Here is a 15,078-nt window from a genome sequence, read left to right on the forward strand (position 1 = left end):
CAGGGGAGGAGCAAAGTGCAGGGGAAGGGAGGCAACAGGCAGGGAGGCCTGTGGCTGAAAGATTATGCACTCTGGGTGCCTTCTCCTTCCAGATGCCTGTGTAACAACCACAACAATAACGGTGGCTAACAGGGAGCACTGGTGTGTGCCAGGCAGTGGTCTAAGCACTTATAGGCATTAAGGCTCCATCTCCAAACATTCACCCCTCCACTCATTCACTCAGCCAGCAGATGTTTGTTGAGTACCTACTATGTGCCAGACATGTTCCAGGAGCTGGGAATACAGTTATGAGCAAAGAAGACAAACAAACAAAAAAGAATTCCATTCTTTACCCTAAAAGAATTCCATTTTCTCCTTAGTAGGCTTGTATTTCAAAAACAGCAGCAACAACAATATCAACAACAACAACAAAAAAACTCGGTTCTTATTATATTTTGAATCCCATCAGTAAAAGTTTTGTGGAAATTTGTTTTCTCTCTTGGTATATAAGTACCTCCATGACAGTTGTAATTTTGTCTCTTGACTCACAAAGCCTTTTTTACTATCATCTGGCTTTTTACAGACACAAAGTTTACAAATTCTGGTACAGACCCAGGAGGTGAGGAAATTACTTTCATGAATATCTGGGGTCAAAGGAAAGAGCCAGTGCAAAGGCCTGGGGGCAGGCCTATCAAGGAGGCCAGTGTGGGTGGGGACTTTAGAGCAAGGAGAGCTGTCAGAGAAGTCCAGCTAGATGGCACAAGGCCTCATACTGATTGCTGGATTTTTTTTTTTCTCTAAATCGTTATTGCTTTCAAGGATTAAGTTTGATTTTGTACATTGATCTTTTCTCCCAACCCTCTCAGTTTATTAATAATTTGGGAGTGGTTCATTTGCATTTGATTTAGAAGGAGGTTGTATCTTCTGCAAGTGATGTATTTTGTGTCTTCCGGCTCATATATAACTCAGCCTCTTCCTTTCTTTCCCTGGGTACTCCTCCTCCTTGCCTCCCCACTCTCTCTTCATCAGCTGCCTCTCCCCTCTGTTCCCCACTCCTCCTTCCCCTGCTCTCCTCCTCCTATCCCCCCCCCTGCTTTCTACCCAGCAAATCCTTTCTCTTTCTGATTCTCTTCTTTCCCTTCTCACTCCTTTTTTTCTTCCCTTCCCATCTCTTCTCTTCCCTTTCCTTCCCTTCTCTCATAAAGTGAGAGTTTCAGTTTTCAAAAGAGCCTAAAGGCTTCCCCAGGATCAGGGGCAGAGGCTTAGGCCCCTGACTGCCTGACTGAGCCTTGATGTGGGTGTGGGGACTCAGAGGGCCACACATAGGCTCCAACAAGGGGAAATGGAGTGGATGTCTGTGTCCATCAGAAGATGTTCTGTCACAAGGAACAAAATGCTGATGTCAGGTGGCTCTGAGAGTAAAAGAGACAGGTGGATGATTGTCCCAGGGCTGTCCAGGGGGGCAGGTAGGTAACCCAGGATGTCTATTCCACCTCTCTGTGCCGTGTCTTCCTGGGGATCAATATGGTTATAGTCTAGCCCCTGTGAGCTTGCAGGAAAATCTGCACCACCCCAGTGAGCCCATCTATTTCCATTTGCTCTCAGAAGAATGGAGGATGGGATATTTCTGATAGAAGCTTTTTGAGAAGAATGAGAAAGTCTCTTCTTCTGAGGTCCCCATAAATGTCTCCTGAATCTCCCAGCTGACACTGGGTCACCTGCTCTTCCTGACCCAACAGTATCTCTACAATTAGGCAATGATGGGGTGGATCTGGAAATACCCTGGGCCTCTCAGAGATCTGTGAGCACCTAAGGGAGGCAAGTAGTTATAGAAGGAGGAATCTCTGCTTGGGCAGCAACCACCTAAGACACCTGCCAATCACTGGGTCCCAGGTATAGATACATATTTATGAATATAACATGAGTTTGCTGCTGTCCAAATGGGATCACACTTTGCACATCGTTTATCATTTTTCATTTTTTACTTAATTGTGTGTCTTCCAGATCATTCCATTTCAGGACAGGTTTGCTCTATTGTATTATTTTAATTGCTTCAGTATTTTCTTCAGTATGACAATATCTATAAGAAATTACTACTTAGTGGCTCAAAACAACACAGTTAGTCTCCTACAGTTCTTTTGGTCACAAGTCCAAAATGAGTCTCTTGGCGGTCCAAAGGAGAATGTTTCCTGGCTTTTCACAGTTTCTAGAGGTCACCTGCATTCCTCGGCTCATGGCCCCTTCTTCCACCTTCAAAGTCAGCAACATTGCACCTCTACGATCCTTCTTCTGTAGCTACATCTCCCTCTGCTTAGAGTCAGGAAAGAATCTCCCTTTTGCAGGGCTCAAGTGGCTAGATAATCCAGAGTGCTATCCCCATCTCAAGATCCTTAATCACACCTGCAAAGCTTCCTTTACAATGTAAGGTAATATATTCACAGGTTTTAGGGAGGTGAACACAGGTGTCTGGTGTCTGATTGAATCCCTATTTTCGATTCTTCTGGGTATATGCCTTGCAGTGGGACTCCTGGAGCCTATGGGAATTCTTCATGATCAGCCACCACACTTTTCCACAGCTGCTGTCCCATTTTACATCCCTACCAGACTATTATGAACAATTATATGCCCCTAAATGGGATAATCCAGAAGAAACAGATAAATTCCTGGACCCTAAACAACCTACCAAGATTGAATTTCTATGTTTTTATTTTGGGGGGATGGGTGGGTGTGTACTAGGGATTGAACTCAGGGGCACTCAACCACTGAGCCACATCCCCAGCCCTATTTTGTATTTTATTTAGAGACAGATTTTCACTGAGTTGCTTAGTACCTTGCTTTTGCTGAGGCTGGTGTTGATCTCTTTTAAAAAAAATATTTATTTTTATATGGTGCTGAGGATCAAACCCAGTGCCTCACATGTATGAGGTAAGCACTCTACTGCTGAGCTATAACCCCAGCTCTGGCTTTGAACTCTTGATCCTCCTGCCTCATCCTCTGAGCCACTGGGATTACAGGTGTGTGCCAAGAGCCTGGCTTCTATTTTTTTTTTTTGATTCAGTTTTGATAGATTATGCTTCTAGGAATTTTTCCATCTCATCTAAGTTGTCCACATATTGATATAAATTGTTCATTATGTTTTCTGTTAATCCTTTGTATTTTTGTAAAGATGGGAGTAATGAATGATTCCACTTTCATCATCTTCATTTTTGAAAAACAACTTTACTGGATATAACATTCTGGATTGGCAGTTTTTTCTTTCAGCATTTTGAATAAGTTGCCACTGCCTTCTGGTCACCATTTCCACCCCCAGTACTGGGGATTGAATCCAGGTCTCCTACATGCTAGGCAAGTGCTCTACCATTGAGCTATATCCCCAGATTGACCTTCTTTCCTTTAGATGGAGTTTTGCTAAATTTCTGAGGCTGACCTTGAATTTGCAATTCTGCCTCAGCCTCCAGAGCAGCTGGAATTACAGGGAGGTGCCACTGTGCCTGGCATCCAGTTGGTTTTATAAAGGTTTTTAAATTGGTTCTTTTAAAATTTTCTCCATTTATGTATTCTTTGATTTTGTTGTTAGCATACTTTCTATTAATCATTTATTTTTTTAATTTTTAATTAATTTTTTTAAAGAGAGAGAGGAGAGAGAGAGAGAGAGAGAGAGAGAGAAAGAAAGAAAGAATTTTTAATTTTATTTTATTAGTTTTCGGTGGACACAACATCTTTGTTTTTGTATGTGGTGCTGAGGATCGAACCCTGGCCGCACGCATGCCAGGCGAGCGCGCTACCGCTTGAGCCACATCCCCAGCCCCTCTATTAATCATTTAAATATGCTTTTATTTAGTTCTTTTAACATATATATATATATTTTACACCAAGAATTGAATCCAGGTATGATTAACCATTGAGCCACATCCCCAATCCTTTTTTATATTTTTGAGACAGGATCTCTGTAAGTTGCTCTAGTGTCTTGCTAAGTGACTGAGGCTGGCTTTGAACTCTGAATCCTCCTGACTCAGCATCCAGAGCTGAGCTGCTGGGATTGCAGGCAGGTGCCACCACACCCTGCTCTTTTAATGTACTTGAAATAGCTGTTTTGAAGTCTTTATCTACTATGCCCAGTATACTGGACCCCTCAAAGACAGATTCTTTACCAGCAATATTTCCCTTGTGAATTGGTAAAATTTCCTATTTCTTTACCTGTTTTAAATATATATATATACACACACACACACACACACACACACACACACACACACACATATTTTTTAATGGAAAAGAAGGCATCTTAGATAATATATTGTAGCAAATTCAGACAGTGATTTCTGCCCTCCTCCCTGCTGACTTATATTGTTGTTTGTTTGGTCATTTGCTTATTTGTTTAGTGTCTTGGGTGAAATATTTCTGTGTTATCTATTTTCCTGTCAATTTTCAGTCTCTAATATCCCAGCTCAGACCCGACCCCTCCTTGTGCTTATTTTAATGTTCTACCCTGGCATTCCCGAGTTAATTTATGGGTGAGTGTAAGCCACTCATTGGTGGATGCTTGCCTCTAGTCAGTTTTATTTTCACTATTGGTCATTGGATATATGTGCAGCATGAATTCTGCTTTCACAGCCTTTGGAATTTACTATTTCCTCACAAGTTCAGCCAGGAACTAGTGGCTTAGACGGTCCCCATGCATTTGCTCCTGGGAAGACATAGCCTTGGGCTTGTGCACAGCCTTTCAGTACATTAGGGATGAGTGTGATTTTATTTCTAATCCTGGCTTACTAGGAGTCACCCCTAGGTCAGAGTAGCTTTTTGGTGAAAGGTTGTACTTCAGTCCATTGAACCAGGAAAGTTTCTGCCTTTTGCAGATATCTGTGTGGCTTGGGAAATGCATTTAAATAGACTCCACTTTCTGTTCCTGATTTGGTGCAGCCTAGTGCATGCACAGGCCCTTAAAGCTAAATGTGAGCATAGGAGAAATTTTCTTGGTGGTTTCTTCCACTTTGTTAAGCTAATGGCAGGTTGCTATTTCACTTTTTTTTTTCCCTGCTAGTATCACAGAGCTCTGTATTGCTCACCAATAAGACCTCTATTGTTTTAAGCAATACCTTTAGTGTGAACTAATCCTAACCCTCTTCTTTCAAATAAATTCAGTCACCTCAGACAGAGCTGCAGAGCACTAATCTTTTCAGCTTGCCTATCATTCTGGGCACAATATTTGTGCCACTGCACTAGATCTGAGGATGGCAGCCTGCTACAGTTGGAGTGAAATGAGTAGCTTATGAGTGGTCACAGGGAAGGGGGATGGTATCCATTTGTCTTTTCACTTGCTGTATTAGTCTATTTTCTATTACTATAACAAAATACCCGGGGGCTGGGTACTTTGTAAAGGAAGGATATTCATCTCACAGATCTGGAGGTTCAAGATCATAGTGCTAGTATCTGCTCAGCTCTGATGAGGGCCTTCTGGCGATTATATCACAACACAGCAGATTGCATCATGGTGGGAAACATGTGCAAGAGGGTGGAATCATATGGTGACAGGAAGCCAGAGAAACTTCAGGGCCAGGTTATTTTTAAAATAAATTATCATGTGAACTAACTGGGGTCCTATGAGAGCTACACTAATCCTTTCCAAGAGAAGCACCCTCAATGAGCTAAGCACGTCCTCTAGGCCCCACCTTTTCGAGGTTCCACCATCTCAACACTGCCTCCCTGGGGACCATATGTCAACTACAAGAATCCAGGCTGGACGTCTGGAGCGCGACCCTAGGCAGCGGTCTCCATTGAGGACTGCCACCCCAGCAGCGCCTGCCCCTCAGTCCAGACGGAGTGAGGTCGAGGGAAACTCAGGAAGCCACACCCCCATGTCGTGGTCCTAGCCCGCCGCCTGCCGCCGCGTGCGCCCCACGGTCGCCATCGGCAGCCAACCCGGCCGCGAGGGGGCGCCGCAGGGCTCGCGCACCATGGCGTCCCGGGGCGGCTGCCTGGGCCTGCTGGCCTGGCTCCTGCTCCTGCAGCTGCAGCTCGGCGAGGCCTACGCATCCGCCGTGCCCCTCACGTCCTCTGGGCCCACGAGCGGCGAGGTTTCCGGGTCCAGCGGGCAGGAGGGGCCTACAGGGGAGTCGGTGGCGCACACAGACGCCCGGTCCATGCAGACTCGCACCCAGGTGGCTCCCACGCACGGCCCGATCGGGGTGCTGCCGCACCTGCTGGCGTTCTCCTCGGGTGAGCACGCCCCAGGTGAGCCGGCTACGGAGCACTGGGACGCAGGGGTCGCCGGGCACGGGCTCGCAGGTGGGACCTGACTCTTCCAGTCCTTCTTCCTGCATATCCTGGTCTAGTGTGTGGCCGCCCCTTCCTGAAGATTGTTGGAGGCTTTAACGCCGAAGAGGGGAAGTGGCCCTGGCAGGTGAGCGTGCGCATCAGGGAGGAGCACGTGTGCGGAGGCTCTCTCATCACCGCGCAGTGGGTGCTGACCGCCGCGCACTGCATCATAAGGTGAGGGGCAGATGGAGATGTGGGGTCCTGCAGGCGGCCCTGCTCTCCTCCAACACCCTTGGCCCACCACCCTGGCGAACTGGTAAAACAAAAACACATTTGGTGGAAAGGGGAAAGTTTCTGTACTGCCCTCTCTTTACTGAAGGTACTTAAGAGGATTTGGAGGGAGACCCAAAATGAGACGATTTGGTGCTAGAGATGGGGTGTTGGGGAGAGTGGCGAGGAAGGTTGGGGTCATGCTGGGAACCATCTGGGATGGGAAGGGCAGGAGGGACGCTTCCCAGGGTGAGGAGCATGTCCTCTCTCCCACAGTCATTTGCAGTACAGCGTGAAGATGGGAGATCGGCGTCTCAGTACACAAAAGACAAGTCTGGTGATCCCCATCCGGAACATCATTGTCCACCCTAAGTTCAGAACAGCTGCAACGGTTATAAATGACATTGCCCTTCTTCGCCTCCTCTACCCTGTGAATTTTACCTCTACTATCCACCCTATCTGCGTCCCTTCTGAGCTTTTCCATGTGCAAACTGGGACCAAGTGCTGGGTGACTGGGTGGGGCAAAACAAAACAAGAAGGTAAGACTTCCAGATCAGAAGCAAACTGGGGAGAGAGGAGAAGCAGTCTTATCCTTGAAACAGAAATGAAGGCCAAAGAGAAGGAAAGACAGGGAGGTAAAGGGATTGCAGTTTAAGAGCAGTCAAGGTAATGGGTCCTGAATGGCTTGGGTGATCAAGAAATTTAGGAAAGTCACTTTGCCTGGGAATTGGAGTTGCTCAGCCAGGAGTTGCTCCTTATGCAGATTTTGGGGGCACATGGTGAGCTGGTTTGAGGGATTTTTGTGTTTGTTTGTTTTTTTTCCTCAAAAGGAGATAACCAGATACATGGTGTTCTCTCCAGAGAGGATTTCTGCCCAGGGGGTGATGAACTGTCTGCCAGTCAGAGCTGCTTCTCATTGAGAATAGCTGTCTTTAGGATAGGGAGCTTCTTGTCTCTTGAAGTGTATGCAGAGCCTGAGATTCCTGTTCTGGACCTGAGGCTGTACAGCTTCCTATCCATGGGAAGAGGCTGGATTTGGTACCTGTGACATGCTACCTGTCCAAGAGCCTGTGATCCTCCCCTAAAATGTGAAGTTGATTTACTGATGCTAAGGACACCCTGTCACCATTACTATCAAAACTCAAGAGTGACAGATGCTTGGTTGTCATTTCTCAGGATACTAAGGACTTGCCTCTCCCCCTTCTGAAATATTCTTCCTTTTCCTATCTTGGTTTTGCCTTTTACCCTTCCCTGTGTCACCTTTGGGCCTCAGATCCCTCCTGTGTCAAATGGGGACAATACAAACTGTCCTACTGTCTTCCAGGGTCAGACTGGATGCAGGGGGCTTACTATTGACTTGTACAGATTCACACTCTGCTTATCTTCTTCATTAGCGGACATAAATTCAACAGAGATTCTACAGGAAGTGGACCAACAAATCATCCTTTACCAAGAATGTAATGAGAAGATACAGACAGCCTTGTCATCTAAAAGGGATCTGGTCTTGAAAGGGATGATATGTGGTGATACCGAAAAAGGAAAGGATGCTTGTCAGGTAAGTTTGCACGCCCTTTCCTCATATTTGTGCCTCCTCCATTTACCCCTAGTTGAGCTAAGGAGGTGCACAGGGAGTGACCCCCTAGATTCCCTTAGCTGGTCTGGCCTGTTTCTTAAAAAGGAAGCAATCCTCACTCTCTGGGGCACTGCTAGGGTGCTGAAGGTGGGCTGGGTGATGTCCACATTGTGTTTCACTAGTTGAGCTCTCCTGTGCAGCACTTACCCCGCCAGTGTGAGCGCTAGCCCAAATGATCCCAGTTAACCCACATCACGACCCAGCAACACAGACACAGTGCCCACTATCCATATGGGGAAGGGGAGATCCAAGGACATCAATTCACGGTCATCCTGGGAGTACCTCTCCCAGGCCTGTGTTCTTCCCTCTCCACCAAGCTTTGTCCCTGAGGAGGAAGAATTTGGGCCTAGTCTTATCAGATGCATATTTGCATGTATTGGAAAGAACTTTACCCTTGGAATGAACAAAGAAGAAGTTCCAAGAACCCTGAATATTTTGTTTATCACCTGTGCAGAGAGAGGGCCAAAGTCCTTACCTCTACTGAATGATTTCTCCCTTCTGTGAACTCATGTACCCAACCCCATCCATCCATCAGCTCTGCTACCTTCAAAACTCTGAAACATTCCAAGAGTAACTCAGCCTGGCTTTTTCCCAAACCTACTCCACTGTTCCCCACTACCAGTCACTTCTGTGAGAGGCCCAGAGTCTTCATGTAGGGAGAGGGCTCAGCATGTACAGTGTCCCAGAGGTCTGGGGGCAGATCTTCAGTTGAAGGATGATTTAAACATGTAGAGCAATGGGGTAGCAGATGTGGCCAGAGAGGTGAGTGGGTGGGGTGGGGAGGTAGAGTGAGTCTGGGTGCAGGGCCAAGTTCTAGCCTGGCTCAGGCAGGACTGGGAGGGAGCCTGGGTGAGTGTGATCAGATTTTCCTTTTAAGTCAGTGACTTTCTTGGTTGTGTGGTGCCTAGACTGAAGTCTAAGAGCAGTTTTCATCATCTAGGGATCACCATTGGATCCCAAGCAGGGTATGGGGCAGCAAGGAGCCATAGGACATGTGTTTGAGGTGGAATGGTGAAGATCATAGGGCGCTGGTGTTGAGGGAGGGGCTGAGGAAGACCCTGGGTTTCTCTGGAGGTGACTGGTGGTGGGGCTAGTGGAGCAGGTTTGGTTCAGGACACGTTGACTTGTGCTGGAGTTGGAATATGTATGGGATGTGAGTGGACTAGGGGGAGTTTGCTACATAGGTCAACAGTTTCAAAGAAACTCCAAGTTCAGTATAAGGATTTGGGGGCTGCAGTGCAGAGGTGATATTCAAAATGTTTAACGACCACTGAGGTTTGGGAAATGGCCATAATAACTTTTCAATTTCCATATTTCCATATACAGTTCTCATGTTCACAGAAGCCTGGCCTGGGCAGGGCCTGTGGGGTGACCAGGGAAGCCCTATGTGTCTGTCTCCCTGGCACCTTGCTGTGCTGATCGCCTACACTGACGTCAATTCCATTCCTGCAGTTTGTTTCTTTATCTTTCCCCAGGGAGACTCTGGGGGCCCCATGAGCTGTGAGTTTAATGAGACATGGATCCAGGTGGGGATTGTGAGCTGGGGCGTTGCCTGTGGTCACTCAGACTTTCCTGGAGTTTACACTTATCTCAGCTTCTACAGCAAGTGGGTGGTTGCAACGGTGAACCAGGCTGTTCCTTTGTATTCGGTGATGTTCCTCATTCTACTGGAGTGTCTTACGCTGCCTGTGGGCATCCTGGTGACTCTATGATCACCCTGGCCCATTCCCTTCCTATTTCTGGGTCTCCCATTAGGCCTCCAATCTCCTTTGCCTTTTCAATGCCCTTTATTTTATTTATTTATTTTTGGTACCGGGATTGAACTCAGGGGCACTTGACCACTGAGCCACATCCCCAAGCCTTATTTTGTATTTCATTTAGTCTCACTGAGTTGCTTAGCACCCCGCTTTTGCTGAGGCTGGCTTTGAACTGGAGATCCTCCTACTTCAGCCTCCTGATTTGCTGGGATTTTAGGCATGAGCCACCATGCCAAGCTCAATGCCTTTTCTTCAAATTCTGGTTGGAATCACTTGCCCCTGGGAGCCCCACAGTGGAGCCTGGCAGGGGACTGGGGCCTGCAAGGTGTTCCAGCCTGGTGCTCTGCTCACCTGCCTCAACCAACCTATGCCTGACCCACCTGCTGGGAATATGGATGAACTGATTCTAGCTAGAGGGCCAGCAGGCCTGCCACTCGGAGCGTGGTGACTCAGGGACACCTTGGAGAACATCTACCAAAGGAGAGAATTCATCACGGTGAAGGAAGCTGAACCTGGCCCTAGTTTCAGGGTCTCCCTGGGACTTTGTCACACCAACCTGCAAGGTGATTGCAGAGGCAGTGAAGGAGGCCCTAGCAGGTCCCTGCAGAGGTGTGAGGCCTGGGACTTTAGCATCTGGCTTGGTGCCTGGAGTTGGCACAGGTTTCCCTGTACCCAGTGTGGCTCTGTGAGTGGGTAGCCTGTGGCACACAGGCCCCACGGGGCACTCCAGACTGGCACCTCTTCCTCAGGGCCCTAGTGGCTGCATTGGGGGACATTCCAAGTTGTGTTGAGGCAGTTTTGAGTGTGGAGATTTCAGATGTGAACTCAATAAATGTTTGAAGACTGCTGTGTGTGTTCTGCTGCTGTACTGGCCTGGGGTGTGGGGACCCTGCAAAGAACGTTTCTCATGGGAAACTTAGGAAGATGTTGTGATTCTTGTTAGATCATAGAGTGAGAGGAGCGGCCCCTGCCTGCACCCACGTGTGTTGGACAGATGGTTTTAGCCAGTTGGGTTCTGCTGTGGTGCTGCTCGTAGCCATCAGCATTTCTGCATGGAGCTTTGTAGTGGAGTTTGCTCTTTGTTGGCTCTGGAAAGCAGGAAGTGAGAGATGGTAAGCGAGAGGGAGATCAGGGAGTTACATCCCAAACTGTACCTGATTTCTGCTTCTCCCCCATATGTTTAAAGCCTTGAGCCCCCAGTGGGTTGGTCAGGCCTTAGGGAAAACAAAGGGCTGAGGCTGAGGGAAGTGATAGATCAGGGTGCTTATGGTATCTGCTGGCTCAAGAGACTGATGATCATTTCCTCTGATATCTTTCCTTCCTCTCCTCCTGGGCACATAGATGATCAAAATAAAGACATATTTCTATATCTTCCTCACATTCATGCATGGTACATGTTATGGCTAAGTACATATAAACAGAAGTGTTGTTATGAATTCTGGGAAATATTTTTGAAAGGAGGCCAAATTGCTTGTTATTTATCCCTTCTTTTCTGGCTTGATTGTATATGTGGTACCTGGAGCTTGAGCAGCTGTCTTGGGATAGGAGGTACATGCTATGCGTATGAGACAGCAATTCAGAAGGAATTTGGCTTCCTGGTATTTGTAGGGATGACCCTGCAGCCCTTATCCAACAGAGAAATAAGCTTCACTTTTCATTAAGTCACTGTCATATTGAGTCTCAGTTACTCATAGAAAAATCTCATTACAGCTACTCAGTTGGATATATGGAGCTTTATTTCTGGATTGTTGTGAATGTAGATTTTTCCAGTTATTATTTAGACTCGATTCTTTTTTCTATTTCCCCATTTCATTGTTTCCTTATCTATACATTTTTTAAAAATCGATAAGGTTAAAATCTTAAGTTAATAAATGATTATATTAACTCAATGTATTTCTATATTTTTATTTTCTTTACCAAGGTATAGTTTGTACATAGTCAAATGCACAGTACCCCACCCCATATCCTCCAGATCAAGATAGAGAATATTTCCATCGCTCCAAGATGTGCCCTTTTGTCATCTCCTCCCAGAAAGAGCCACTGTTCTGATGATTCTCAGACTAGATTCCCATGTTGTCCATCTCATACAAATGGAATCGGAGAGTCTGTCTTCTTACCTTCCGTGTATTTTGAGATTCATCCCTATTGTTACATGTACCATTAGTTCATTCCTTTTAAAAAATTTGTTTTTGTAGTTGTCCATGGACAGCATGCCTTTATTTTATTTATTTATTTTTTACAAGGTGCTGAGGATCGAACCCAGTGCCTCAGGCATGCGAGGCAAGCGCTGTACCCCTGAGCCCCAGCCCCAGCTCCCAGCACTAGACTTTTGGTGTACATGTTTTCACTTCTTTTGGGAAGAAACCTGATGGTGGAACTTGTCCATAGAGTAGATAACATGTTTAACTTGTTTAGAAATTTCCAAAGAGTTTTCCAAATTGGTTGGACCATTTTAGACTCCTGTCAGCAATAAATGAGAGCTCCAGTTGACCCATGTCCTCATTAGTACTTTTATTTGCTCAGTTTTAATAAGAGGAAGTGGTAGCTCACTGAGGTTTGAATTTGCATTTCCCTGTCATTTATGACATTGGGCACCTTTTCATGTGCCATTGATTACTTTCGTATCTTCTTCTTCTTCTTCTTCTTTTTAAAATATTTTTTTACCTGTCAGTGGACATGCGGTGCTAAGAATCAAACCCAGTGCCTTACACACACTAGGCAGGTGCTCTATCATTAAACCACAAACCCAGCCCCTTGTATCTTCTTTTGTGAAGTGTCTTTTCTTTTGCCCATTTAAATTGGGTTGCTTATCTTTTTATTGCCAATTCATAAGTATTCTTCAGATTAAAGTCCTAAGTCCAGGACTGGGGTGGTGGCTCAGTGGTAGAGCACTTGCCTAGCATGTGTAAGGCACTGGGTTAGATCCTTGGCACCACATAAAAATGAATAAATAAAATAAAATGAAAGAATGTTGTATCTGTTTTTTTTTAAAAGTCCTAAGTCTAATTTGTTCACTTTCTTTTCTTTCTTCCCTCTCTTCTTCTCTCCCCTCCCCTCCTCTTTCTTTCCTTTCTTCCTTTCCCTCCCTTTCCTTTCTCTTTTTCTTTCTTTCATTCCCAGGGATTGAACCCAGGGCTCTTAATCTCTGAGCCACGTCCCCAGCCCTTTTTAAGTTTTTGTATTTAGGGACAGGGTCTCACTAAGTTGCTTAGGGCCTCACTAAGTTGCTGAGGTTGGCTTTGGACTTCTCAGCCTCTAGCCTCAGCCTCCTAAGTTGCTGGGACTGCAGCATGTGCCACTGTACCCAGCTAATTTGTTCACTTTCTGAACTGGTGATAGCAAAGATTTTTCTTCTGTTTGTCTCCTATAAGCTTTATAGTTTTAGGTTTCTGATCAGCAGATTAATTTTTGTTTATGTCATGAGAAGAGGATCCAGGTATATTTTTTCCATGTCTTTTATGTTTGTTCAAAGTGCCTTTATTTTTACTACCAATTGACAATGTATATTAGCACCTATTTCCAGACTCTATTCAGTTCCCAACCCATTTTTATACTCTTCTACCAATTTGTCACTGTCCCAGCCACTAAAGCTTTAAAGTTAGTCTTGAAATTTGGTAGTGTTATGCCTCCAAATTTCTTTATGTTTTTCAGGCTGGAGTTGTTTGTTTTTTTTTAATAGAAATGGATAAGCTGATTCTAAAATGAGTATGGAAATCAAAGGACCTACAATAACCAACATGAAGAACTAGTGGATTTCAAGACTTATTATAGAGATATAATGAGACAAGGTTGTATTGGCATAAAAGCAGAAATACAGATCATTGGCACAGGAGGAGACTAGATAGAGGTACACGGATATGACCAATGAATTTCAACCTGAGGTAACTCAGTGAGGGGACCGATGATCTTTTTAATAAATAGTGCTAAGGGCTGGGAGTATAGGCCAGGGGTAGAGCACTTGCCAGTAAGGCCCTGGGTACAGTCACTAGCATCATGGAAAATAAAAAAATAAATGGTTCTAGAAAAACGAGCCTTTGTCTTTACCTTGCATTGTTTAGAAAAACTAACTCAAAATTAATTGTAGAACTAAATGTAAAACCTTAATCTATCAAATTTCTAGAAGAAAAATATCTATGGTCCTCATGGAGTCAAAGAAACTTAACATAGGTCACAAGAAGTGTGGACAATGTGAGGTTAAAAAAAAAAAAAGAAGTGTGTATTGGATTTCACCAAAATTAAAATCTGCTCTCAAAAGCTACTGTTAAGAAAATGGGAATAAAAGTCACAGACTGGAAAAATGGGGCAACAATGTCCACCAAAAACTTACATATAAATATTTATAATAACCAGAATCTTAGAAATAACTCCAATGTCTTTCAATAATTGAATGGTAAACAATGGAATACTACTCAACAATAAAAAATGATAAAATTTTATTCTTCATTTTTAAAAACAAAAAAAAAAAAAAGAAAAAGAAACTCCTGATATACACAATTACGTGGATGAAATTCAAACACATTATGTTGAGAGAAAGAAGCCAAATCCTCTCCATTTAGATTGTCTCTGTTAGGAGAAGAGTGGAGGACTTAATGCTTTTGAGGGACTGACCCTCAGCACACATTGGTTCTTCATGACTTCTTTGATGTAGGCACTGTCTTCACTCAGTAGCCTTTCAGGCTTCTTCCAGAGGTCAGCAGCAGGAGCTTTAAAATCTGCCTTTACCTTTCAGGCACATTTAAGTTCTGTGGGTTACCAGTTGCAAAGTAAAAATGTGATCTGCAAACTACCAAGTACCTATGTCTTGAGTAGCCAAAAAAGAAATGAGAAAGAAGGAAAGGTCCAAATCCCAAATCCCCCCTCTCTTTGCTTTCCTACATTTCTAAGTGACTGTCCACAGTAGGATGGGGGAGGGGGGTGTCAGGGGATGGGGGAGGAAGAGAAGGAAGTTGCCAAGGAGATGCTGATTTCCAGCTTCATCACCAGACTGGATTAGGGATTTTCAAAAAAGTAGGGATAACTCCAGTCTTTGGGTTAGACAGTTCTTTAAACAAAAAAGGAGATAATGTGAGCATTTTCAGGACACCAGGAGATGTAGAAATCAGTACAAGTGTTATTCTGTTATTTAATTTTTAAAAAATTCAAAATGGTGGTAGGGCCATGAAGGAACATCCAGTATAGAATTGG

The 15,078-nt window shown here is 44.9% G+C and overlaps 1 protein-coding gene across 1 annotated transcript; it reads left to right on the top strand.

Annotated features, from left to right (window-relative positions):
* Positions 1–4,229: 4,229 nt before the first annotated feature.
* LOC308643314 (serine protease 42-like) lies at positions 4,230–12,982 on the top strand. The gene is made up of 5 exons (XM_081283211.1): positions 4,230–6,210; positions 6,312–6,468; positions 6,781–7,156; positions 7,733–8,059; positions 9,613–12,982. Exons 1-5 carry the CDS (start codon positions 5,934–5,936, stop codon positions 9,847–9,849), a joined length of 1,374 nt encoding a protein of 457 aa, XP_081139337.1. The 5' UTR covers positions 4,230–5,933; the 3' UTR covers positions 9,850–12,982.
* The last annotated feature ends 2,096 nt before the right edge of the window (positions 12,983–15,078 follow it).

Source organism: Spermophilus citellus (genome assembly GCF_964194105.1).
Source record: "Spermophilus citellus genome assembly, chromosome: 3".
NCBI lineage: Eukaryota > Metazoa > Chordata > Mammalia > Rodentia > Sciuridae > Spermophilus > Spermophilus citellus.